The sequence below is a fragment of the Triturus cristatus genome, chromosome 2_1 (genome assembly GCF_964204655.1).
Source record: "Triturus cristatus chromosome 2_1, aTriCri1.1, whole genome shotgun sequence".
Taxonomy (NCBI): Eukaryota; Metazoa; Chordata; class Amphibia; order Caudata; family Salamandridae; genus Triturus; species Triturus cristatus.
This window is the reverse complement of record NC_140581.1, coordinates 269353541-269381508: the sequence shown is the minus strand read 5'-3', so window position 1 is coordinate 269381508 and position 27968 is coordinate 269353541. Positions and strand designations below refer to the sequence as shown.

Sequence of the window (27968 nt, the reverse complement as noted above, 5' to 3'; positions counted from 1 at the left end):
AAGGAATTCTAAACAAGCATTTGCAATGCAGTAGGTCTCGCATTACTGAAAGTTGAGCTATTGGCGTTGCAAAGAATAATGCAATGCCAATAGCTCAAACTTTCAGTCAAGCAAGACCTAGTACATTGCAAATGCTTGTTTACATTGATTCTGCAGAGAGGCAAACATACTGGTGTCCTTAGCGTGGGGGCAAAGGACGTTAGATAAGCTTCTCTCTGCTGTAAATGATTCTCTACTGGCATACCAGCAGCTAGGATCTGCTGATGTGCCTGCATCCTCTGCACTTTGGGACAGTCCTATTGAAAGTACACCTACAATTCAATTATTCATTACTAAATACTTGAGCGCTCCCTGCCCGCTAGACATACGGTATTCTGGGAGTAATGCCTTAAAATCAATAACTTCATAAAGGAAGTATTCATGTACATAATGTGTATTTATGACACATTATATCACATAAATATGAGGTTCTTTTTACACCTTCCAGGTAGTTGGACAGTGAAGCAGGATCCCACTCTGTTTCCTATTAATACCCACTAGGATTGGAAGCACTCACAGTGGGAACCCACCCTATGCTGCCAACTTACTGCTGAACAGGATTCAGCACATCCGGATTCCTATGACTTCTACCCATCCTCTAGCCTCAGGGGGATGGACTGCGACATGGATAGTCCTGGTTTATTGCCAGACTCTTTAGCTCATATATCTCTGTGGATCCGGTCCATTTTCCAGAATTGGCCCCACTCTCTATCAGTGGTCATCCAAGAGGAAGATCTTCGGTTCCTACTGCTGCACATGCTGGACTTGGCGCGGATAATGCTCCACAGGGCTGCTCAGCAGGAGTGTGCCTGCGAGCTCCTCACTCTTGTGTATAGAAAAACTAAATGTGATACAGGAGAAGCTGCCCTAACTGAGTTTTGTGGAAAAGATGCCTTAATTCTGAACAATATCAAATTTAGAGCTTCACACACCATTATAATACAACGAGTTCCAACTTTCCCTTCGGTTTAATTAACATGAATCCTTCAATGAAAGTCCAGTTTTAGTCACTGACTTAATTCCAATAGGTAGTTGGCCTTTATAATTGCATCACAGTTTTCAAGTAGAAGTCTTGCAACTTTTGTGGCCCAATTTATATCTTGGACCATGGAACATTGACGTTCCAGCCATCCTCTGCGTTCCAGCCATTCTCTGTTGGAACTGTTGTCCCGCATGATTTATAGATTGGGGCTTTGACGGACAAAACTCGGTCAACCCCCTGCCATTACCATCGCATGCAGAGCCCTCTGTCAACGGAGTAATAGCCGAAAAGAGCCACAGCTCCACGTGCCCAATCACAACGTTGCTTACTGTCAGCGTAACCATGGTGATTAAGCCTCAACACCCGACCTGGCGGATACAAACATATAAAAGGACTAAAGTCCCTTTAGCTACCTTTCCAACAAGACTTTTTGCTGTGAACCTTATTTTGCAAGGTAGCGTCTGCCTGCTGTTCAATACTGATGAAGTCCCATTACGTTTCCGTCGTAAAAGGAGGTTTGTGTACTCAAAATGGTCTTATTTTTTCTTTGTTTGCATTTAACTTACCCATTACGATTTATCGCGTAGTCTGTTGATTTTTCTTAAGCTTGGATTTTTAAAAATTCTCATCACTTACCAAATCTAATGTGTGCTACATATGTAATTGTGTCCTGTACCCTTTTAACATTTAAATAATGTATTTATACATGTCTTAACAACCTCCAGTTCAGCCTTATCAAGGTACCAACAGTAATTTCAGATTTATTTCCACTTCAAGATGAAAAAACCTTTCTTCTAGAAACTTTCAGAAACAAACTGCTTCAGCACTAATAACTGCGTCTTGAAACCCCCCCCCCCCAGGGTTAGATTAAGTATGACAATGTCACCCGCATCAAGCAACAGGGCAGATGCCGGACCCCAATTGTCGGTGAATCGCTTTTGTAACCACTCAAGTGGGAAGTTAATTCAGAAGTGTATAGAGAGAATAGCATAGAGGCAAGCATGCAGCGCTGTTTCAATCTATTTTTTGTGGGAAAAATGGATGCTAGTTTTCGCTCTTCCCCCCCCCTCCCCCCCCCATGAAAACCTGACAACAGGTTGTGGAATGCAATGTAATCAGTAGACGTAACAGAGCGTCTGGAATACCTAATCTCTGTAGTTTATTTACATACGGATGGTGGATCAACTCTATTGTAAGCTGTTGAAACATCTGCATAGACTGGGAGGCCTCAAATATGGACATATCTTTCTGCAAATAGTGCGAGAGCAGCTATGCTATCCAGTGTGCAGTGTTTTTTCTTAAAACCCACAATTGTTTACGGGAATAATCATTCCCTTATTTACACAAGAGTGGTGACGTTTCAGTATGCTTTGCACAAAGGTTTTTCCCACTGAGTCCAGGATGTCAATTTGCAGATAATTATTAGGAAATTGAAAGGTCCTTTTTTAGGTCTCGACTGAGCCAGCGCATGCGCTGCTCTGGCGAGACATTTAGTAAGTGCGCTTTTGCTGGCCTTAAGCTTGCGGTTACACGCACGTGCACGCACACAGCCACCATCTGGCTTTCGTCACGGCACCCTTAAAGCGCGCCTCGCTCCACCCCTCCCCCACCACATAGCGCGTCCCCGCAATCCCTTTTGCTTTCATGGCGGCGTGGCCGCGTTACTTTTACGGCCGCGCGGCCAATACTTGTTTGTTTTTTTACTTCTGTCAACGCACTCCCTACAAGTGCATGTATTTCTACTTTGTCTCCTCTTGATTGCACTCTCTCGCTGCAGGTAGTGTAAGTGGACTTGTCTGTCATGTTCCACAATGTTCTCCTGGTTGGAGTTGGTGCTTCTGTTTTGTAAAGGTTTTGGGGCTCTCCTGGGCTCTAATGCACCGTCACTACGTCACTGCTTCTTCAGAGCAGAACGATTTTGGTTTCTTTAGGTCTGTTTTATAGCAGTATTTCCACAGCCAGGTTTTCTTTTTGTTGAGTTCCTTTGACACCCAGAGTTCAGTGGTTTCTGAGATAGGTGAAGGCGGCGAATGGGGGAGGGGCTTTAAGTGATGCATCTGTTTCCCGGAAGCTGCTGTCATCAGCGGCTGGTTTAAGGGGTCTAAGGGCAGGAGATGTGTAGCCTGGCCTGCCTGTCTGAGCTCTTCTCAGCCCATCAATGGCACGGTGCTTAATTTGTAAAAACTATGGCAGCTCGCAAGCCCAAACTGTCCCTTGGAAGCCCGTGCTACTGAAGGCCTTGGGTGCCCAGTCCGGATTCCGCCTTGTGCCTCGTTTTCTGCCACTTCACACTTCCTGCCTCCTTAGCTAACTCTTCTAGGGTTTGTTTCACCCAAGCTCCTATTCTTAGTCACTGTTTTCCTACTTTTATTCTCCCTTCTATCTGCCTTTCCCCCTCTCTTGCCCCGAGTCCGTTTAATAAAAGTAAGTTCTGTTCCCCAGAAAACGAGCGCCAGAACCCACCGGCTGCACCCACCCATCAAGCACTTCTGCTCTCATCTATTTTCTTCTGAACTCTTCTTTCCACCTTTATTCTTCTCTCCCTCCCACCCTACCCCCATTCTCCAGCGCCTCTTTTCTTCTGCCCCTCTTTCCCCCCACCTGACCCACCAGGCCGGAGCCCTGCTTCCACAGGGGTTGTTATGGTGACACACGAGGCCTGTTGTAGACTCAATACCGCCTCTGCCCCATCTCCCATGTGCCACACTCGGGCTCTAACCTAATTTCCCCCTGCCCCTCATCTTTCTTCTGATCTTCAGTCTCTCTCTCACGTCTCCTCTTTTGCTGGCCATCTCCCTCCTCTTGAAACCTCTCCCACTGTCCTTGCTCTCTTCCCTCTCACTCTAGCGTCCGTTTCTCCCGCCCATCCAACTCGAGCACCGCTGGAGCATAATCCCCACCCCATGGTTGCTATGGTAACAGACGGAAGCCTGTCGCAGGCATTTGGTCCCCATCCCCTGTGGTATAAACTCGATTTAGAATGAAATACTGTAAGAGTTTATCAAACAAGAGAGAGAGACATGTTATTGGTTACTTTGTGCAAGTTGTAAGGCAGAGTGTCTTTCTGTTGTTTGCTAAACTATTACAGTCTTTGTATTCTACGTCACGTTTATACCTAATGAAAAAGTATCGGTTTGTTTCTTTAAACCTTCACATTTATAGGTGCGTTTGTGTGCATTGAAAGGCTCCGTGTCTCTATTCTAATTGTTTTTGGGGGAATGTGCTTTACAGGGCATCTGACAAGCAGCCTGTCTTTTCGTCCTTATTTACATTTTTAAATTGCAAACCTTACGTATGTAGGTATACTGTTTACAAAAATATGTTTAGTTACATACACAAGGTTTGCAATTTAAAAATGTAATTAGGAACCGAAAAGTCATGCAGCTTTTCAGATGCCCCTAAAACACATTCCTAAAAAACAATTAGAAGAGAGACACTCAGCCTTTCAACTGGCACCATTCATTTAGCCATTGAGCAACCTGGTTGTCGCTATAGAAACAAGCATTAGCATAGCCAATAGGTCTCGAGACGCCTTTGGGATCTTATAAGTGTTTAGCCATGCAACAGTTGATGTTGTTGCACCAAGGTTATTGTGCTGCAGAACTAAATACTTATAAGGTCCCAAAAGCGAGACCTATTGGCTATGCCAATGCTTGTTATATAATGGATCTATAGCATTCCAGGTCCAGGAGAGGGAGATTGCACCAAGACGAAAGCAGAACTTGCCAAACACTGGAGCTAGAGCCCTTTTTAGGTCTCGCGCCTAGCGTTGCAGTGCATAGCACTGCTCGCGCAGCGAGAGACCTCTTGTAGGGGGTTTGAAAACTGACCTAGAAAACGCACACGCTCGTGCGTGTGCTTTTCCTTTTGGGCCACGCTATTGGCATCTGCGTGTGTCTTTTTATCAAAGACAGCACGCAATTGGCGAAAGGCGGGCGCATTGCTCCGCCCATGGCCTATTGGTGTCGGTTACCCGCACCGCCGCCATGTGGTTTCAATTATCGTGCCCAGACATCGGCGCGATAATTGAAACCACATGTCTCGCTGTGGCGCGGGCGCGCGCACCACTCGCGGGCTTGTTTGCTTGCAATCGCTTTCACTTTCGCGATCAGTTTCAATGCCGCTTTTTTTTATTGCTTTGTTTACTGCATTTACGTAAGCCTCTTTCACACAGCAAGCAGTGAAGCCCAGGAAAGGAGGAAGAAACCTGGGTGCTGACTAAACTTTTGTGCCGCAAACAATGGCCTCTCTGAATCATTCTGAGATCCGGTTTACACAGCTTGTAGGAATTACATGGCAACATCTTGGCGGCATCCCAGACGGCCCCAGGTTGGCTTAATATTTTCAAATCAGTTTGCAACTGTATCCACTTATGATGAGTAACAAACCCTAACAGACTCCTAACTTTACTACTCCTAAACTGAGAAAAATCCTAACTTTAAGACTTTCGGTATTCACAGAAGGCATTTAGGAGTCCTAAAGTTAGCACTCCTAACTTTACTACTCCTAAATTGAGAAAAATCTTAACTTTAAGACTTTCGGTATTCACAGAAGGCATTTAGGAGTCCTAAAGTTAGGACTCCTAACTTCTGTGAATACCGAAATGAGTAAGTGCCTTCTGTGAATACCAAAATGAGTAAGTGCCTTCTGTGAATACCAAAATGGTAGTAAGTTTAGGATTTTGTCTTAAGTTAGTTCTGTGAATCGGGCCCACGGTTTGCAGTTTTTAACGAGTATTATATACAAATACAAACAGAAAGCAAGCTCTTCCCCATCGACATTTGTTTTTAAAAACAGAAAAAATGAGAAATGAGGTCTTCCTTTGAGAGTCTCTCCATACGTGTTCACAATGACGGTATAGAGTGTAATAAAATATGATTTCCTAATGAAGTTTTATAGCTACAGATACACCTGCAGTGCTAATATTTTCAAGTGGTTGTGGTGTTTTATTGATGATTCACAGTGCACTACAGTCGCACAGACATCAAAGTGTGAGTGTACATCAATACAGCAAAGGAAATTTGCCTGATGCAACTTCATTTGTTCTCCCCCACACCATAAATATCGATAAATACCAAAAAGGTGAGAAAATTACAAATATAATTGAACACAAAGAGGAGTTAACTCTTGTTTTTCTGACACAGAGCTCGAAAACACAGGGAAGAGCTTCTTTGTAAGAAAAGCATGCATTAACTGGGAGATATTTTGCGTTAGTGTATGCGCTGAAGACGCCTTCTGCGCGTGCGCGTGCGCAGTGCAGAAACCAGCATCGCGATCCGCCTGTGGTCTTTCATGAGCCGAGCATGTATATTTAAGCGGTAAGGGCTGATTTCATGCTGTGCTGCTTGCTTTTAAATGTTTTTTCTCCAATTATGGTCGCAGTGAAAACTGCTGGTCGTGTACGGTAACTGTTTTTTTTTTATTATTGTAAACAGCATTCATTCATCTGCAGCCACAATCTAGCACCTTCTCTTAACTTTATGCTGTGCGCCACGATGGGAGCTACCACTGAACAACGGGGGGGAGGGTGCGAAAACAAGCACATCTGGTTACTCACAGTTCAAGTTTGTGTGAACGATATTAAAATATGCAGGTCCAGACCCCTGCAGTGCGGGTGCCGACCCCCTCCCCCTTATCGCAGGACAAGCCGCGTCATAAATGGGGGCGTGAGTGTCGCGACACAAGACAGGATTATTCTGCGCATGAATTCCAGCCCCGTTCGTGTATAACAGATGGTCCCATTAAAACCTCTTCACACCATGTGATGCGTTGTTTCTTGTTCGGTGAATCCATTCAGTGCACTCCCAGGTTTCCGCCCTTTATGCAAATGAGACAAAGGTAGAAAACATCTGCTGCTCAGGATCACACAGAGTACTGAAGTGGGACTCTGAGAACTTGCATTGAGATGTCTGCACGCGGCCACTACATCACCGCAGCTGACTCAGGGCCGCGCCATCTTGAATTGTCACCATAGTGGTGAAATCACACTGGACACGCAGGGTTTGGGATTATGTGTTCTATTTTATTGTCTCGTTTACCACCTTCTTCTTAAAGGCAGACACCCTGGGACTGCTCACTTTTCAGGACTCATTTTGAGTTAGTAGCACCTGCACTCGTGTGATTTCTCGTGATCATTAAAGACCCGCAGCATTTTGCTGAAAGTTAGTGTATTGTATTACAGCAATTATATAGCGCTTACTACATGTTTGTGGGGCACAGAAGCACATGGCTACTTTGTCAGCAAGCCACACTGTGTAAGGTGTGTGGTTGTTTTGTACTATGAGGGAGCGGTGGTGCTGGAACAATATTGAGAGGGGGGGTAAGGGGAACTGCAATCAATTTTCCTTCCCTAAAGTCATATGGATTGTGAAAAATCTAAGCACGGCACAAAGAACGAACATTACAGTTCGCAATCACATACATCGTCCACTACAATACATGCAACTATTTATATTTACATAAATTCACTTCACTGCAAACACAACCATAGAGCTGACAATATATTTACAATGCCAATAACTCAAACTCTAACAAATGTGAGACCTATTGGATTACAAATGCTTGTTATTACAGAGATAGAAACTTCACCTGGACCCAGAGCTCCTGACAGTCTCATTGCCCCGATAAAGTCCTCAATCTACGGCACTGAAGGGGGGATCATATGACATAAATACTTGTGGTTTCAGGTGTCAGCTGTACAGAGCTCCTCGTCATGATTAGCAGCATACAGCTCAGAGATGGAACTAATCCATTGCTCTTCCCTGAGTGGAATGGGGAGTGAGCTCACTCTAGACCCGCTAATCTCCCAAAATGTCCTAATGTCATCATGTGAACTCCTCCCTCGCCTTGGGTATTGTCCCCAGGGACTGGAAATTTGCCATTGTCAAACCGTTAAAAAAAAAACAGAATGTAGAGTTCTCAATTTTATCCAATTATAGGCCTATCTCTCTCCTCCCTATCTTGGGCAAGATCACTGAGAAAATAGTATGTCAGCAACTTGCCAGCTTCACTAAATCTGCAACTATCCTTCATCCTCGACAGTCGGGTTTTCGTCCCAAACACTCGACAGAATCAGCCTTACTCAAGATATCTGACACCCTAAAATTCATCTTGGACAGTGGCAGGAAGGCAGTCTTGATTCTTTTGGATTTGTCTGCCGCGTTTGATACCATTTCCCATGATATCCTGGTAGCCAGATTAAGATCATGCGGCATCACAAACCGGGCATTGGACTGGATATCATCATTCCTGTCTAACAGGAAACAGGTCGTCTCCTTGGGATCTTGTGTGTCATCTGAACGCACTGTCTCTACGGGTGTCCCTCAGGGGGCCTCTATCAGTCCCCTGTTGTTCAACATATATATGGCTCCACTGATCTCATTGATCTCTTCCTTTGGAATTGAGACCACATCCTACGCCGATGATACCCAACTCATTCTGTCTCTGGAGGATGGATCAACATCAGCAGAAGAGAATTTTAAAGCTTGCTTCTCAGCGATCATTAAATGGATGTCTAACAACCATCTCTGTTGTAACACCGATAAAACAGAGATTCTTCCCATTGGTAAAAACAATACGTTTCAACCCAAAGACTGGTGGCCAGAGGATATCGCAGCCCCCCCATCAACTGTTGAGGTTGCTAGAAATCTGGGAGTTCTGTTTGACTCCTCTCTTTCATTCAAGCCACATGTCTTAAAATTAACGGGGATCTGTTTCAGTTATATTCGTACACTGAAAAAGTTCTTCAATCTCATTCCATCAGCAGCAAGGAAAACGGTAACAGTAGCTCTCATACTGTCACGGTTGGACTACTGCAACAGCCTTCTCGTTGGGACTAATAAATCTTCCCTGAGACGGCTTCAGGTGGTCCAACATGCAGCTGCTAGATTGGCTTTGGGACTCCCCCGTAAATCATCGGCCTCAGCTGCTCTGAAGATCCTGCATTGGCTCTCAATTCCTAAAAGAATCCTTTTCAAACTTCTTCTGATAACCTTTAGAGCTGTACGAGGAGTCGGCTCTGCCTATCTCTCCGCCAGATTTAAACCTTACATCACGACTAGAACACTACGATCAAGCTCGGCTAATCTTTTAGCAATAGGTAGGTTTAAACTGTCATCAAAAGGAGGGAAGTCAGGCACGATACTGGGAGCAAAAGCTTGGAATCATCTGCCAAAGGAACTGAGGGCAATCCAACCGGAAGATCTGTTTAGATGAGCCCTTAAGACCTGGATTTTTGGTCTTTCAGATACCGCCTCTCTTGCCTTTATTTAGATTGCACAGTAACAGTCAGTCTGGTTATCTGCAGCGCCAGGAGGCTCCGTCAGGAGTGACAGTTTCGCTACATAAACCTTCCTTTTCATTTCATTTCATTTCATTTCATATGAAGCCCCTCTAAGGTCGATTCATTTGAAACCACACTATTCTTTTTTAAGTTTATATTTAATCTCGCCTTTTCCACCTTAGGAGGCTAATACGCTTCCCTCTTTTGACTGTAAAATGTGTAAACTTTCATCTAAACATTTCCCATCACCAGAATTCACCACACTACATTCCTTCTTCCAAAAACAAATCCCTTGATGCACGTTTGTTAATGCTGTAAAATCATTTATAAAATCCAATAGTAGCTATTTTCAACAGGTACACACCAGCAGATCGACAATATAGGTAAATAAGCATACATTGGTTTATATAATATTATAAATATTATATCAATTGCATTTTTGACAGCTTTCTGTACCTTCCTTCTATAAATTTGTTTTGGTGCTCTGCAAATAATGTTTTGAATGCTGCTTCCGATTCCTCTCCAGCCGACCAAGTAATAATTTTGTAGCTGTCGACCAATTTGTGATCATGTTCATTTACACCTAAAATACAGAAAATAATCAGAATTTGTAAGAAATAATCCTCAAATGAGAATAAAATAACAGAAATATAATTTGCAATCCTATAAGTTGGTGTTTTGCATCATAAATAATATATCCCAAATCAAAATAACCAGGCTTTAAGTGGACACTTCTGCTACAGTCAAGCATGTTATACTAAGTGCAACTCGAAGCAAAAATGAACCACCAAAGAAGAACAGCATGTGCCCCATGGGGTAAGAAACATCAAAGTAAAGGGGAGAAATGTGCAGCCATGCACCATAGTATATATCCATAGCAGTATTCAATAGCGGAAAACAGTATTAATTTTGCCCATTAATCAACAACAGGAAAATAAAGACAGAATGGTATTGAACTGGTACCGTGAACAATCAATATAATATTCTTCAGCTATACACAAGAACTAGATGAGTTGAACATGGGTTCCCCCATGACCCAGCTCCTTGCCCAACTGTTCCACAAGGTTTGTGTTTAGATGGCCACCATAGATCTTCCTTGCCTGCTACTATAAGACTTGCCTGCACCCATTGCCTAGTGATACTCTGCTGTGGTCGGTGCAGCTGTATCGTGTAGGGCTTTGGGTCTGTTCACCTCGTTCCAACCTAAATCCATGACTGGCAGGGCACGGTCAGAGTGGTCCGTGGCTATTAGGTTGCCTCCTATTCCACGCCTCAGACGGGCATTCCCTGTTCAGTCTGCATTTTGGTATATTCTTTTCTTAATATGGGAATTTAATAAGACCCATGCAAGATAAGCAATGAGAGATTATTCTGTAGAAGCTTCCTAAGCCTAAATGAACTCCTGATATTCCTGCTACACCTCTTCTTCTTCCTGATGGAGGCCTTCCTGGACATTCATTATAAAAGGAGCTAATAATCTGTCAGCAATGATACTCAAAACAGCCAGGAAGTAGTTTTACCTCTGGTTCGTAGACCCTATATATAAATAGACACTATATGTTTAGCTTTTCTATTGTGAATTTTTTTTCAGTATTCTTCTTCTTCTGAAGACTATTCTTTAGATTATTACAGGTTCTTTTCGGCTGACTTTCTGTTCTCTACCTTGTCTACTTCTACTCATCTTACAAGCTCCTATTCTTGCTATAAAATAGATTTTTTCCATTTGACTTTTTTACAACATTGATGAAAATATTATAATTCTAAGAGTACATCTGCACCATGCCTGTCCTAGATCTACTTTTGAGACTTCACAAAAGTCGAGAAAAGCTTCTCAGACTGTTTTTCCACCATTGGTCAATTCTCCAAGTTTACGGTTAGTACAATGTACTACATGCAATAGCATGGTGAATCCCAATCATTTTTAAACAACCTTGTTTAATGTTTTACATATTGGGTGAAGCTGAAATAAGCATTGTGGTTATAACAATTAGTGATATACATAAAGATCGGGATATAAGGCCAGATGTGCTAACGTTTTTTGCGGGCGGAAATGGGTTTTAGACCTGTTTGCGACCGCAAAAAATGTGTGGCCCATGTACTAATCCTATTTTGCGAGTCGCAAATCAATTTGCAACTCGCAAAACAGGATTAGCGACTTGCTATTATGAAGGGGTGTTCCAAGGGCATCCCTTCCTAATAGCGACTCCTGAAGCTATGTATGACTGTTTTGCGGTCGCAAAACAGTCGCAGTTTACCACCCTTCACAGATGAGTGGTAAACCACTCGCAAAACTGAATATATGGACGAAATTAACATACAGCTACAAGATATGGACTGTTATGAAAATCTGAATGGTAATTTTATCGCGGATATTCAACAATATAGCAATGCCAGACTTACAGATTGGCATGCTTACGGAATGATCATGAACACAAAAATCTATGAGTTCACTATTCAAGGTTTCCATGTATATATGTACTACGTAAAATCCACAATCCTGGAATCCCCAAACCTGGAATATTCCCCCAAGTAAGGCCCATCATTTCCAACAAGTTACTGAGTATTTGATATAGCGCACAACTCGACCCCGAAGGGCATCTTGGCGCTGAGGTAACAGAAATTATAGAAGCAGCCATATAAGAAAGTCAGGTTTTAAGTTATTGTTTGAAGCATGCAAAATCAGTACAAGCCCTGAAGGCATAAGGGAGTTTGTTCCAGTGGTGCAAGCCAGCTAGGTAAAGGCCCGTCCACCGTATTTAGATGTTTGGATGCGCCAAGGGTGAAGAAGGAGCTGATTCCTTGATCTGAGGTTGCTATCCAGATGATAAGGTGGCAATTTCTCCTATAGGTATTTGGGCCCCTTACCTGCCAAATCTTTATGTGCCAGGCAGAGGAGTTTGAAGATCGCTCTCTTCTTTGTGGGGAGCCACTGTAAGGCTCTGAGCAGAGGGACAGAGGGGGTGCCCTGTGCCTGTTTATTAGCCAGCTGGGTTGCCGTGTTTTGAACTAACTGCATCCTTGCATTAAGAGATGCATTTGATGCTACCACAAGCGAGTTTCCGTAGTCCAAACGGCTGATAATCAGGGTCTAGACAAGAGTCTTGTGAGAGTCCAGTGGCAACCACTGGAATATCCTCTTAAGAAGGCACATTGTCCCAAAACAAATGTCACATGGTCCTTCATCTATAACTTATTGTCACAGAGGATACCCAGGTTCCTCACCGTACTTGTAGGAGAGGGGGCTGGGGCCAGCTCTATATGCCACCAGTCCTCAGTCCAGTGAAGATGAGTTTTGCCAAGGAGAAGAATCTCATTCTTTTCCCCATTCAATCAGGTTGCTCCGAAGTACAGGAGCGCGAACTACCTACAATTATTAGCGAAACCTGTACATCAATAGGTAGAGATCATTTGGGAGCCAGGCCTAATAAATAACAAATTATGGGTAGTTCTGAAAAGGATAATTTGAAGCAGGCACGCACATCTTCAAAAAGGAAGTGGGATAATAAGAAAAATAAAGAAAAGACTAAAGCACGGGGTGGATCTCCTAAACAGGAACCTACAGAAAAACACTATAATTTGCGTAACCATGATTCAATTAAACATCCTGATAGGTGTCAGGATACTGATACATGTCCTTCTTGTTCCTTTCAGAAGTCATCTGAAAAACGCTTGGAGAGAGGAGGATGGTCAGAGCACAGATCAGAGGAGTATGTGAAACAGAAGAGGGACTTGCAATGCACTTCTGATTACATATTTAAAAAGGAAAACAAACCTCCACAGTCAAAGCCTCATTTTAAAAAGAAGAAACTAACAGGGATTAAAGTCAAACATGCCACAGATATTGAGGACAAAGCTTCTGAACAGGGAGTAGCCTCTGACCATGATGGACAGTGTGGCAGAAGTCACAATTGTTTTCCGGAATCTTATGGGGAGTCTGGCGGCAGTAGCAATGAGTGAGATCATCTAGTTGGAAACACCGGACAAGAGAATGAGTGTCCCTAGTCAATTATATTAATTGCAACTCCAGATGGAGGGGGATATACAATCTACTATCAATGTTTTTGTTTTGGGAGAACTTGTTATTTGGCTACAGCATTCTCTTGGCTGAAAAGGACTGGCCACCAGAGTATGTTAGGGATTGCCCACATGGAGAAACAGTAAGTTTACCAGCTTTACAAACCTTGCAACCTTGTTTCAGAATCTGTCAAACACATACGCAAAGGGCTGGGCCTTAGTGCAGGTTTCGGCTTTACACTGCAACCACGTGGGTTGGGAGAATCGATCTCCTTAGCACATTGTACCTGTGAGGTCCACCCCACAACCACAAAGCCAATAGCCCATTAAACATGAGGCTAAAAAACAAGTTAGAGAGATCCTCACACAACTTGAATTCAAGGGTGTAATAGAAAGTTGTTCCTCACCAATGAATAATCCCTTGTTTCCAATATTGAAACCAGACCTTCATATAGTTTAGTCTTAGATTACAGACACTTGAACACTTCTACACACACATTTGTGGTACAAATATGCGCACAGCGCAGCACTAATGACCAATATAGTGCGCAAAAAATACAAAACCACATTAGACATTTCAAATGTGTTTTTCTGCCAAAACATAGCGCCCGAAAGCAGGTACTTAACCGCATTCGTGCCGTTGGTTCTTAAAAACAGTTCTGCCAATTGCCTCAAGGGTATAACAATATCCTTAGGCTGTTTTCAGTTGAGGTCAATGAACTATTACAAAATGTTGATGACCAAAGCATTGTACTATATGAATGACTTATATTTAACGGATGATGACTTAACAAGACTCTTGACCAGAGTAGATCACATAATTTGGGTATTTGCTCACATGGGTTAAAAATGTAATTAACAAAAAATCAAAGATTGCCCATCTCAATGTCCTGTTCTTGGCATACGAGCTATCAAGTGAAGGCAAAAGAAGGACAACACATTTCTTAGATAAGTGTGCGCTTTAAAAACCTCCAAGTACATTGAAAAAACTCCAATCAATTTTGGGTTTTCTAAACTTTGGCAGAATATACATACAAGTTTTACAACTTAATTCATTCAGACATTTCAAGCACACATTAGACATCTGAACACACAGATTTTACGTTCAGTACAAGCTGACATGTTAGCTTCAAAACACTTACACACACGTGTAAGCACCAGAAATGGTGGCCCAACAGTACCCCACAAAACAGCACCCTCTGAAGGAAGCGCTGGAGCATCATTCTTGCCTGATCGAGCAACTACGTTGCCTGGATTTCTGGGTCAATCAGGCTAAGATGAACGCCAAGGGTAATGAGTCAGGCACACTGTTGGCGTGACTCCTATGTGGCGCAGCACCTGTAGTCCCCATCAGTATGATTAGAGAGTCTCAGACTAGCATACTTATCACTCAGAGTGGCATACACTCAGCATTTATAACGCACAACAAAACACTATATGATCCCCCTTCCCAGGCTGACTGGCAAGTACATATAGCTAGATTCCTACGAGGACTAAAACTGCCTGCCATGGAACAGCTGGGTAGGGAGGCCTTAAATGCTTCCCCTCATGGTGTCATATATCCCGCTCAGGCCTATTGTCGTTTTCCCTATGTTATCATGAGCATGTTGCAGACTGTCCTCTGCTTTGCACACATTACTTTACAGATATATTTTGCTTTGTGCCACAATGTACTTACACACAAAACACACTGTTCTTTTTGTGCTCTGTTCTTTCCTGGGATTTAGTCTGAACATGTAGACATGGTCAAACAACAATGCCCCTTGTTATTCTTTCCTGGTCAGACCCTAGCACCTAGACAAAACATGCAAATGCAGCTGTTGTTTGGAACACATACTTTAGGTCATATAGGTATGCACAGATAGGTAACACACAATTGGAGAGGGACCTTTCCAGGGAAAAGAGCGTGACAGCACCTGAGATGTAGAGCTTCCATTTGTCTATACTGAGGTACGGGGTCTGCTGCTAACACCAAGAGACCTTCTGATATATAATCTTTTTGCCTCTGTAGAATGGGAGGGAGGTTAGGTAATACTGTTGTATATAATGACGGCTCCATTTATGATTTAGGAACTACTTACTATGCTAACCGTATTTGTGTTAAGCATTTTCCTACTTGTTGTGGCACGTATACTGCATACTAAAGCACGATAGTTAAAATAAACATTTTGAACTTTTCTTGTGTCTCTGTCAGAACTTATTGTGGACTAGTACAAGTGTGGGAACTAAAGGGTTTGTCCTGCAACAGTGATACTTGAGAGGGTTGTGAGTGTTGTGTTATGAGGTGTCTAATTGCTTGTAGCTCTATGAGTGAGTAGGAGGGCAAGTGCAGCAATCTAGCTAGTAGGTCCTGGGCCCATGGGTACTCAGGTGGTAGGATGACTAAGTCCCTGCCTACTAGGGTTCTATAATCCCAAGCATAGTTCTGTGACTCAGCAGAATCCCTGCAACAAGGCGTCACCAATGTTTGGTCTGGTACTTATTCACAGGACCCCTGAGTAGTGCTTGTGCTTGTCCACAATACTCTCACACCATTTTCCAGAGACATCCGTGGTGGGAGGGCTTTGCCTCCTCAGCTTTCAGGATACACCTTTTGCTGTAGGTTTTTCAAGCTTGAAGTTTAAATGGTTTTCGACCCATTTTGTGCTACCATTTTCCATTGGCTTTTAGTGATGGCTCAACCGATTGCGATAACGGCTCATTGCTGGGCTGCCCTGACTCAAACTTTGTTGTAGCATGGGGTTCCCAATGCGGAGTCTCCAATTGCCTTCGTAGTCGAAGCAGATCCTGCATACTGTGTCAATGTGTTTTAGTCCTGGGTTACGTTTCCTGCTGTGGATGCGAATCATAATTCTTTACATGCTTATACTCCTGTCGCTGTTCCGGAAGCTTATCATCCTTATACGGTTGTTGAAGTTCCTCTTATGGCCTGGGAGCACCAGATTTGGTTTAATGACGCCCTACCTTTCTCTTTTTTTTGTTCGTATGGGCCCCTTGAGTATTGATGGGGCCGCTTGGCCAATTTTGGCAGGTTTTACTCAGCATCCTAATTATCTTAATGCGAATACGGCAGAGGTTCGTTTGTTGTATTGTCAGGTTGTTCTTCTTTATGGATGCCTCATCCAATTTATTGCCTGTGTTTTTCAAGTGGCTCCATCTTGGGCTGCCCCTTAGGTTCAGGCTGCACACAGCAAAGGTCTTGTGATTAGCCCCCTTATGATTAATTCAGTGATGGGAAAATGTCCTCAGAATCATGAGTACTTTCTGTTTTGGATTGCTCAGTAAAAATTGAACAGCTTGATGCGGTCTTCCCTCCTACGGGTCCTGTTGAGAAGCATAGGATCCTTACTATGTGCTTGCCTAGTGATCTAATTCCTCCTTTGGCCGGCTGCAACACCTGGGGGACAGTGTTTGATTCAGTGTATACACTTTGTTATGGCACCCCCTCCTTGAGCGTTCTTAAACAGTTACAGGATTAACACAGAGGAGGTCCTGCCCTAGATCCTGGGATGAAATTGTTGGGTATTTTCCCTGTAGTCTTCAATATGATTCTTTCTAATGTTAAAGGTGAAGCAGCGGCTTTGATGGTTCATCAACGCCTTTAAGCGATGCCTGATCTTGATCGGGAACGTGAGTTGCCGATTATTATTGCTGATGTTTATAAGTTCTTGGGATGCAATAATTTGGGGTTAGATCTTCTCCACAGTCTCAGGGCAAGCCCCCTCCTGCAAAGGAGAGATGTCCAGTTTTACCTAAAAAGAATGGGGACAAAAATAAGCAGCAACAGAATCCTAGGTCTTGTGGTAGTTTGCCACCCCTAGACACTTCTGAACGTAGATATGATTTATGCGATCGCTGTAAGACTAAAAATCCTGAGAGGTTTCAAGTTCCTGATCCTCGTTTTTCTTGTTCCTTTCAGGAATTGTCTGATCAACAGTTCAACAGGGCAGGACGGCATGATTGCAGACAAGGTGAGTCTGTGCAACCCCAGCGGTACCCGCAGTGCTCTTTTGACGTGAAGGTCAAGATGGAGGAACCACCTTCGTATTGAGTCCTGTTCCAGAAGAAAAAATGTGTGGCTTTGACAGCAAAATATGCCCCAGACGGCGAGAACCATCCATTCTGGACGGCAGTTGGGCGGTGACTTTACTCGACAGCGTGGCAGAAATTACTGTGGTGCTTCAGACCCTCCACCCATTTCTGGAAGCAAAAGCAACTGATACCTTTGTCACTGTTAAAGCTTTGGACACCCACGTAGCAGCCCCGACCGACTTTATCAAAATGACATTCAGAATGAAGGTGACATTAAGTGCACCATAAATACTATTTTTTGGGACAACTTGACATCTTCATATTACATTTTATTGGTGGAGGTTGATTGGCCTCCCCCCCTTTATTCTTCCTTGTCCTCGAGGTGAGGATGTGATAATTCCTTCCTTTTTGAAATACGTCCCTGATGAGACTAAGCATGCCTACGCTTCGGAGTGAGCTCTTGCCTTAGCTCCTGCCTTATATAAGGATTATCCTTCACATGTTATGCCAGCTCGCTCTGTTCTCATCAGCCAGGCTAGTTTGAATCCACTGGCGCAGTGAGCATGGGACCCACGTCTGGGCATACCCTTCCCACTTAGGGCGACAAATGCAAAAAGGAACAAATGATGGACAGAATGCTGAACAATGCAAACATTCACCCCCAGTAACAAAGATCTGGGTTTAATCCATCGTTCTTTTGCTCATCATGCCACCCCGGTTTGGACCCGGCTATATGCAATCAGTCTTGACCCTGTTCCTCATGGTAGAGGCCAGCACAAACTGCCAAGCCACGTCCTCTCTGGACCAAAAACAAGCATCCTAGGACCGTTTTGGGGGTTTCACCTCTCATCAGCCAGGCTAGCTTGAATATGGCTGGGTCTAAACTGGGGTGACATAGTGAGAAAAAGAACAATGGATTTAACCCAGATCTCTTGACTGGGGGTGAATGTATGATTTATTCAGCATTCCGTCCATTATTTATTTACATACCACAAATTAATAAAGTTAGCACATGAGGGGACATCTAGGACAGACACTCACCATCAGGAGGGTGAAAGTAAGATTCTGGTGGCCACTCATGGATAAGTAAGTAACAGACTGGTTGGAGAAATGTCAAAGCTGCAACAATTCAGAAAAGAAGTTATGTTTAGGGGGGGGGGTAAACTCCATGAAAGTCAACAAGTGGGAGAGGCAGAGAATGTTTGGAAGAAAGTTTGCATAGACTTTATAGGACCATTTATTTCTTTGCAGGAACATGAAAGGTAAGCGGCCGTCTTGGTGAATGAAAAGTCCTGATGGGGTGGAGGTGGCATTCATGAGATCTATTACCACGGAGGCCACCATCCATGTGTTGAGTGAAGTGTTTCGATGTGAGGGTAACCTACTGTGACCTTAGTGACAATGGCACACAATTAACCTCCTTAGCGATGGAAAATTTCTTAGAAAAACTGGGAATAAGGCATGCGTGTACTTCTTTGTACAATCCACAAAATAATGGATTATTTGAGAGAATAAACAAGATAACCAAAAGTACCATGCAACTTGCATGCATGACTGGTGTCCTGGTGCAGAAAGCTGTGAAAGAAATGTTGTGGCTGCATCGTACCCCTGTCCATTGTGAAAATGGCAAGAATCCATTTGAAATGATGAGAGGTAGACGTCTGGGCACCAAGAAGATACCATCATGGATGCTGGAGAAAGTCAGAGAAAAGAGAGGGGGAGCAAGTATGGTAAGAGTACAGGCAGGACACTGGGTCAAGGTCAAACTGGGATGATTTCACAAAGATATGCCCATATTCAGAGGACCGTACTAAGTAAATAAAGTTGGTGGCAACTGGGTCAAACTCGAAAATGGTCAGACCAGGAATTTACGAAGAGTGGATTTGTATCAAAAGCTAAATAATGAGAAGCATGTGTCTAAAAATAATGAGATTTCAGGGTTGCCAGATGCATTGTTGGATAATGAAGTTCGTTATGAGATAAATCACAACAAGGAATATGTGCAGGAGATAAAAGAGGTTGGGCGGGGAATAAGGACAAGAACATTTCCTGCTTATTCAGTGGAGTATGTTTGTCATTGAAGCAATCAAAACTGTAAATCTAATGGGAAAATAGAAGAAAGAATAGATGTGTATATTTTTATTTGAGCTTAACTGTATATACTATGTATGTGTTTCCCACTTGCTTATTAGTATATTTCCCTCACATAGTATTCAAAGTATTAGAAGTGCATTTGTGTCTTTCTTTGGGGAAACCTTTTCCAGAAGCTCCATCCTGTTTACCCTCCCACTTATCATTTTGCCTTTTGTTTCATTTGTGTTTATACTCCACCTTGAAGTATATTAGATGTTATAGTTATCTGCTATTAGGAAAGGATATGTGTCATGTTGTGTGTAACTGAACCCCAGCCAGGCCGAGACCACTGTGACTGCAGAACATTCTGATGATGACATGTCAGTGTTCTGAAGTGGTCGGGGGTTGTTTGGCTGTTGAGCATTGTTGGCTGCGCCTGGCTGGAGCAGCTGGGCTTTCCTGTATCTCTGACAAATAAACTACAAAGATTACATACCTTCCAATGGTACCTTGAAATGTAACAGAATAATACTTGATAGTCATATTCAGCTTTGCAACTCTTTTTCTGTATTGCTTGAGGTAACGTTTTTGCTAGTAACCAGTTCTAGAAATGGTTGAGGAGACTATTTTTGTCCCTTTTGCATCTGGCCTGCAAGCTTTCCATCTGCCAGCGTAACACAACACACATAAATATGTCTGCTGCTTTCAGCCCTTGGCTTGTTTGGGTGAGCCCACTCCAGGCACTGGTTCGTTGGGTTGTTCGTCAAGTTTTTGGAACAGCCCTTGGCATTTAAACGATGTTTATATTTAAAAAATATGCACATTTGCCCTATTTACTAGGCTAAATGCACTCCCTAAATTGCTTCTTATGCTTGAGTTCATGTCAAATCATACACCCAACGGACTCCCTTTGCCAATGCCAGGCTTGTACTAGCACTATTGGAAGCATCTTTGCTGTTTCAGAGCACCCACTGGATTGTGTAGTGCTCTACCAGTATGCTCAATTACTTAACATGGAGAGTGATCAAAGTCTTCCCTGCTACTGCCACAGGGTGCTACTGTTTAAGGCATGTCAGAACATGCAGTCACTATTAATCTGCGTGGTGCAGATTTTGGGTTTTGATTGAGCTGGTTGCCACTGCATGAAGTGGTGCAAGCTAGGAAGGAAAGAGCAGCAGCCAAAAGTTGCAAAACACAGTCCCAGCAGCATGTCCCACATTACGTTGCCCATTCACAAAGGAACATTTACATGCATAAATTGACCTGTGTAAATGTACTCTTGTACCTATCAGTAAATCCACACTTTTGTGCTATTCACCATTTCGGAATGCAGATTTACACCTAGACATAGACTTACACGTCTGGAAACATCTAAGACAATTCACGATTGAAAAGGTATTACCAGTAACTTTTCATGCCACCACCAAGGTGGAGATCTGTCTGTAGGAAAATATAGTGAAAGTTTAAAAAAAGTATTCATATTTAAAAAAAAAAAATACAAATATTTTATTTTAAAATATAATAGCAAGGCATTTTGGAATGAAGTTATGAATAGCAATGATCTTTCTCTTTTATGAATGGGCGTATGTAGCAGCCAGTCCCTCCCTAAACTCCTCCTTAAAGTTTCTTAAAACCCTACCATTTAGGAGTAAATATTCCCCATTTTTCAGCGTTCCACCTTGTCAACCCCACATTTACAACTAAAACATTGACTTACATGTACAGAGATTCCATTGCCTTATTGGTGGTCTACACATTGAAAATATATGGGGTGGACATCTGTGTCCGTAGGCTTTTGAATAACACTTTGTAATGCATGACTAGTTCTATTATAGTAATACTTCACATACTACATATTGTAGTTTGTGAATAGATTTCTAAGATTCCACCCAGACTTGAATGGCAGGTACTGGAAGGGTGAGGCAGTATCCTTATGAGGGATTAAGCAGCAGCCCTGTGTGAAGGACCCACTGCCTTTAGGAGCACCCATAAGGACTTTGCAATCCACCTCAGGGTCCCAGGAATACACAATGGTTTCACTTGTCTCCTCTTGTGACAGTCATCAATAGACCTAACCTATCGTGGAATAACACTCACCAGTTCACCAAGATAGTACATGCTATATATACACAGTGTTCCAGTACCAGAACTGACCACAAGTGATCAAGCCCCCTCTATTTTTTCCTGTGCCCAGCTTGTGGAGTACGCATTGATGTGATGGGTGCATATAGATGGTGCATCCTTCCCAAGTTATGTTATAACTGTGACCAACAGGGTCAATGAAAGAAATAAAATCACAGAGAAACTTCACTATATACAGTTCAATCCCTGAGATAGCCGTGGATGAGGGTTAAGGTTATATTGTTGGCTTTCTCTGGAAACCGTAAATCCCTCACTTCTTGCTGTGAGAAATCGTCAGGGCATTTTCTGGGTGCCACTATCTAAAAACCATTCAAAGGTGTCAGGGTTGTAAATTGTTTGGGTACCCATTCCCACAAAGCACATTCGTCCACAGGTTCCAACTGTTTCTCACTCGAAGATCGTCTCTCCACTTATGCAGCTACTTCTTTGCCTTGAAAGAGTGATACACTGTGAGTAATTATTGGTTCAGTGTGACGATTGTACCCTAGGGTGTTGTGACCGTCGACTAACCACTCTTGATGGGTGTTCTGACCTTCCATCCTTGGTGTTTGATTACACAACACATAGATTTCTGAAGCAACTTGTCCCTTGGACAAGCAGATACTTTCTATAAAACTCTACACCTCCGGTAGCAGCATCCAGGTTGAGGCAGGTGGAGTCTCTGTTAGACGTGTTGTGAGAAAACATGAACTACTCGGCAGCATTCAAAGAGGCACCCTGTGCTCTAGAACACACATCAATATGACTTACATCAGAACAACATAAAAGAGTACCTTCTCGAACAACACATTTACTCCCTTAAATAGGTGGTTGAGATCAATGGCAACTCTCTCATAGCAGCATTGACAAGACATGCTACCAGTGTCCTGCCTCGCTCCCATCTCCTGATGTGCTTACAGCAACCAGTTCATATAATTAGAGAGAAGGCAAAAATGCCACACCATTAACATACCTGCCATCAGATCCGATTCTGAGGGGATTCATCATTTTTAAAACCAAAAATCAATCAATCAGGTGTTTTTTAAGCGCAACTACTCACCCATGAGGGTCTCAAGGCGCTGGTGGGGAGGGGGGTGGGGGGGTTCGCAGGTTCCAGTCCATCAAGGAGGGGGTTTGTCGAAGAGCCAGGTTTTGAGGTTTCTTGTGAAGATGGGGAGAGATGTTGTCTGTCTGAGGTGCAGAGGGCTCTGGCCGCAAGGAAGGAGAAGGAGCGGCTGCCTGATATGGTCTTTCTGGTGCGGGGGACCACAGAGTAGGAGAGCTGGGCTGATCGTAGGGTCCTTTGGGGTGCGTGGAATTTGAGACAGCTGTTCAGGTATGCTGGTCCGGTGTCGTGGAGGGCCTTGTCAGCGTGGGTGAGCATCTTGAAGATGACTCTAGCTTCGATGGGGAGCCAGTGGAGTGTGCGCAGGGGCTGGGAGATGTGGCAGTGTCTTGGCAGGTTGAGGACCAGTCTTGTGGCGGCGTTTTGGATGTTCCGTAGCTTGCGGGTGAGGTTTTTGTTTATTCCGGTATAGAGTGCGTTGCCGTAGTCAAGCCTGCTGGTGACTAGGGCGTTTGTGACAGTCTTTCTGTGTTCGAGGGGGATCCATTTGAAGGTCTTACGTAGGAGGCTGAGGGTGTGGAAGCAGGAGGACGAGACGGAGTTGATCTGGTGGTCCATTTTGAGCTCTGAGTCCAGGATGATTCCCAGGTTGCGTGTGTGGTCCGTGGGGGTGGGTGGGCTTACGAGGGCGGGGGGCCACCAGGCGTCGGGGTTTGGGCCCATGATGAGTACTTCCGTTTTGTTGGCGTTTAGTTGTAGGCAGTTGTTTTTCTTCCATTTGGTGACGGCTTCCATGCCTTCTCGAAAGTTGTGTCTGGCGGTGTTGGGTTCGTTGGATAGGGAGAGGATGAGTTGGGTGTCGTCTGCGTATGACACAATGTTTAGTCCGTAGGTTCTGACAAAGGGGGTGAGCGGAGCCATGTAGACATTGAAGAGCGTAGGGCTGAGGGAGGACCCCTGGGGGACTCCGCAGGTGGTAAGTGTAGGGTTCGAGAGGAAAGGGGGGAGTCTGACCCGCTATGTTCTGCCGGAGAGGAAGGAGCATATCCAGTCGAGTGCCTTTTCTCGGATCCCTGAGTCGTGGAGTCTGCGTATTAGGGTGCGGTGACAGACTGTGTCGAACGCCTCTGAGAGGTCGAGGAGGATGAGGGCTGCTGTTTCTCCTTTGTACAGTAAGGTGCGGATGTCGTCTGTTGCGGTGAGGAGGGCGGTTTCCGTACTATAGCTTTTTCTGAAGCCGGATTGGGAGGAGTCGAGGATGTTGTGCTCGATGAATGTAGCGTGTTGGCTGTTGATGGTTTTCTTGATGACTTTAGCTGGGAACGGGAGCAGGGAGATGGGTCTGTAGTTTTTGAGGTCGGTGGGGTCCGCCAAAGGTTTCTTCAGGAGAAAACTGGGGTGGCGTAGTGGGCAAAAGAACGATGGATTTAACCCAGATCTCTTGACTGGGGAAGAATGTCTGCATTGTCAGCATTCCGTCCATCATTTGTTTGTTGTAACGCTTTTCGCCCTAAGTGGGATGGTTATTCCCAGACGTGGGACCCGTGCTCACTATGCCACTGGAGTCAAGCTATCCTGGCTGATGACGGCTGATAGCCAGAAACCGGTCCTAGGATGCTTGATTCCGGTCCAGGGAAGACATGGCTTGGCAGTTCGGGCTGGACTGTTCCCATGAGGCACAGGGTCAAGACTGATTTGCATATGGCCATGTCTAAACTGGGGTGGTGTAGTGGGCAAAAGAACGATGGATTTAACCCAGATCTCTTGACTGGGGGAGAATGTCTGCATTGTCAGCATTCCGTCCATCGTTTTGTTTGTTGTAACGCTTTTCGCCCTAAGTGGGATGGGTATTCCCAGACGTGGGACCCGTGCTCACTACGCCACTGGAGTCAAGCTATCCTGGCTGATGACGGCTGATAGCCAGAAACCGGTCCTAGGATGCTTGATTCCGGTCCAGGGAAGACATGGCTTGGCAGTTCGGGCTGGACTGTTCCCATGAGGCACAGGGTCAAGACTGATTTGCATATGGCCATGTCTAAACTGGGGTGGTGTAGTGGGCAAAAGAACGATGGATTTAACCCAGATCTCTTGACTGGGGGAGAATGTCTGCATTGTCAGCATTCCGTCCATCATTTGTTTGTTGTAACGCTTTTTGCCCTAAGTGGGATGGGTATTCCCAGACGTGGGACCCGTGCGCACTACGCCACTGGAGTCAAGCTATCCTGGCTGATGACGGCTGATAGCCAGAAACCGGTCCTAGGATGCTTGATTCCGGTCCAGGGAAGACATGGCTTGGCAGTTCGGGCTGGACTGTTCCCATGAGGCACAGGGTCAAGACTGATTTGCATATGGCCATGTCTAAACTGGGGTGGTGTAGTGGGCAAAAGAACGATGGATTTAACCCAGATCTCTTGACTGGGGGAGAATGTCTGCATTGTCAGCATTCCGTCCATCATTTGTTTGTTGTAACGCTTATTGAAACATCTAGTCATGCTAGACCAGGACAAAGTGAAAGTTTCAGGCTGACTATGGTGGAGCCCTGCACATCTACCCCTTGCAGTAGGTGTAGGCCAAAGTTTTTACCTTCGGACTTAGAAACTTTTCTGGGGCTTTTCTTCCCAAGGTTCCTCGAAGCTCCCAGCCAGTCTGGATTCAGTGAGGGTTTGCTGGCTTGCCTTGAGATGAGCTCCTGGTCAAACTTGTGGAAGTCAGAGCTCCAGAGGTTTCCAGCGGGAAACCAGGCCGGCTCGCGGTTGGGCGGGTGGCAGCTTGACTCTCGCAGTTTGTCCCAGTCACCTCTCCTACGTTCGGACTTAAAAACTTTTACAGAGATTTTTCTTCACTGATCCTCACCAGGCTGGCTTTGGTGATGGTTCACTACTTAGGTTTCAGCTTACTCACGGTTAAACTCTGGAAGCGGACCTCCGGAGCTTTTCAGTGGAAATCCTGGATGGCAGGCCGGCTCATGGTTGGGGGTCGCCAGCTTGGCTGGCCAGGTTGAGTTGGTCTACTTATGGAGCTTTTATTCAAAGTTGCTCCAAACTTCTGGAACTTCTTCCTGAAGTTCCTCAAGGGTGCCAATGTACTCCAACCATCAGGAAACTCCAAGATGGTCCTTACAAGTTTGGGGCTTCAGTTCCCACAATCCACTTGTACAAAGCCATTACAAATCCACTGGTAGTACTCCAGGCTGAGGACTCTTGGTGGTGATGTTCCAGGTGAGCTATGTAGCTGGCAGGGAGTCCACTCTTTAGTCCTTTTGAAGCAAGGTAGTCCACAGAGCTGTAGTTCCAGATTGTGTGGCAGGCGCAGTGTTCAGAGTGCAGGGCCTGGTTGGTTCAAATCAAACTTCTCAGCATGGACCATTCTTCTTTCTTGAGTTTCAAGCAGCAGATCAGAGAGGCTCTCAGATACTTATTCCACGATTTCCGGGTCAAGCAGAGGGCCCTCTTGTCCAATGAGGTACAGGGCAACACTCCAGGGTATGACCACATCCTCCAATGTGTGGCACTATTTTCTCCATGAGAGCACCATTTCTCGAAATTCATCATGGCTGATTTTCCATTAGGGAGACAAGAGCTAACTAAACCAGCCTACAGGATGGCCCATCTACATATGCTTAGTCCTTCTTGCATCCGGAAATTCCTACATTAAGCCAGCCATCTGGCTGGGTTCAGAGGGTAGGGCTGTAACTGGACCTGACTTACACTGTCTGTCACCTCCTCTCTTTGAAGAAGATGTTTCACAACCCCTCCCCCTGCCATAGCATTGCTACGGAGCAGAACTCAGTATGGCTCCCTGACCCCCTGGGCTACTTGTCAACTTATCAAAGGAGCCTGGCTAATCCACTTAACTGGCCAATCAGGATAGACCACTGGAAGGTTGCATTTTGGCATACAAACAAGAACGTCTTATAACTTCTTGTCTGTACATTTTAGGATAAATTCAGCAATATAATTTTGTTGCATTTATCAATACCATTCGAGGAAGTCCTTGAATGATATTTTTATCACTTCCTTGATGTTAGTTATTATTCAATAACTTCTTGCCATATTAACCTATGTGGCTGGGGATGTGCAATGGGAAGAATTACTTGGGCCATGTTTCTAACACCAGGGCTTATAACATATATTTTATAAGGACCCTGCATATATCTATAAGACCTCCACACCCCTGGAATATATAGGTAAAAATAGGCGTTTTGAATATGTAAACATGTAGCAGATCCTCACTTCAACGTCCTTCTAGCACAAAAGTCGACTTTGGGAAGCACTTTACCACAATGTTGGGAGTGAAATCTGCTAGGGCACAAATAAACTCATTTTATAAGGGCCCTCCGTATAAATACCTGTTCCCCCAATCCCTGGGACACCTAGGGGATCCCTGGGGCGTACCTACTATGCCCAAACATTGTCGTTTATATGTTTAAATGCTTCAAACACCAAAGTCGAGTTTGGGCACAATTTTCATTTTAAAAGCAGTCCAACACAGGGCTGCTTTTAAACTGACCCCAGCAGTGCATATGCAAGTACCGAAAGAGCTGCTGGGCTTTAAACTGCCATGCCCTATTATCTACTACTACGCCCTAGGGACTAGTTTCAATCCCCCTGCCAAATTATATACTAGGACCTTATAGGGGAGGTCATGCCAATCATAAGGGTATCCTAACCAATAGTGTACCCTAGTGTATGGGCCGGGTTAGGAAGAGCCCAAGGTCAGTCAGAGTCAGTTACCACCAGTACCAGTCAGCAAAAAATCTGAGGTTGTCCAGGGTACAGGATGACTTTGCAACATGAATACATGAAGTTAACTACAACTCCAATTGTCCATTGCGAACAGCGTAATCATTTGTGAGGGGGCGCTACTGTAAATGGAGCACTTGCACGTAGTGCGTAATTCCATTCACTTGTGAAGTCAGTTATTTTCTTGAGTTGAGCTGATGAAGTGAGGATTTCTGGCTGCTAGTTTTGGCAGCATTTCTATGTTTCCAGTAAAAGGAACTGTGGATTTTGGTGGCTAAAGGAGGTCTTCCCTTGTTCTGTCCTTCTGAAGTTTCCTGTTAAAGTATCAGGGGAAGATTTCTCTGGCTGTTCTTCGATACACACCAGGAGAAAGCTTGATTTATTTCCTTTTTGTGGAAGGATAATTACCTTTTGCACTCTATAAGCCTGTTTGCTAGGAACAGCTGTTTAGCTGTAATAATTATCCTCTCGGCAAAGCCTGCTGGGCTTCTGACATTATACAGATAAGTTTCTATTTAATGTTGTACTTTTTCTGTAAGGATGTTGTACTGCAGAATCAGAGTGTTTTTTTATTTCTTACCTTTTCCCTGACTACTAAATACAAAACTGGTTCATTTA

At 44.2% G+C, this 27968-nt stretch overlaps 1 protein-coding gene and 1 long non-coding RNA gene across 2 annotated transcripts in view; one reads left to right on the top strand and one right to left on the bottom strand.

The window, feature by feature from the left end:
* Positions 1 to 27968, bottom strand: part of LOC146864082 (UDP-glycosyltransferase 3A1-like) — a 423888-nt gene that overhangs the window by 207875 nt on the left and 188045 nt on the right. The window contains exon 3 of the mRNA XM_085631023.1: positions 9759 to 9885. Coding sequence (XP_085487149.1) covers positions 9759 to 9885 — 127 coding nt within the window. The remainder of the gene's footprint in view (positions 1 to 9758; positions 9886 to 27968) is intronic.
* On the top strand, positions 1401 to 19902 carry LOC146864084 (uncharacterized). The gene is made up of 3 exons (XR_014970047.1): positions 1401 to 1536; positions 12954 to 13009; positions 17236 to 19902. It is a non-coding gene; the product is annotated as an uncharacterized LOC146864084 (long non-coding RNA).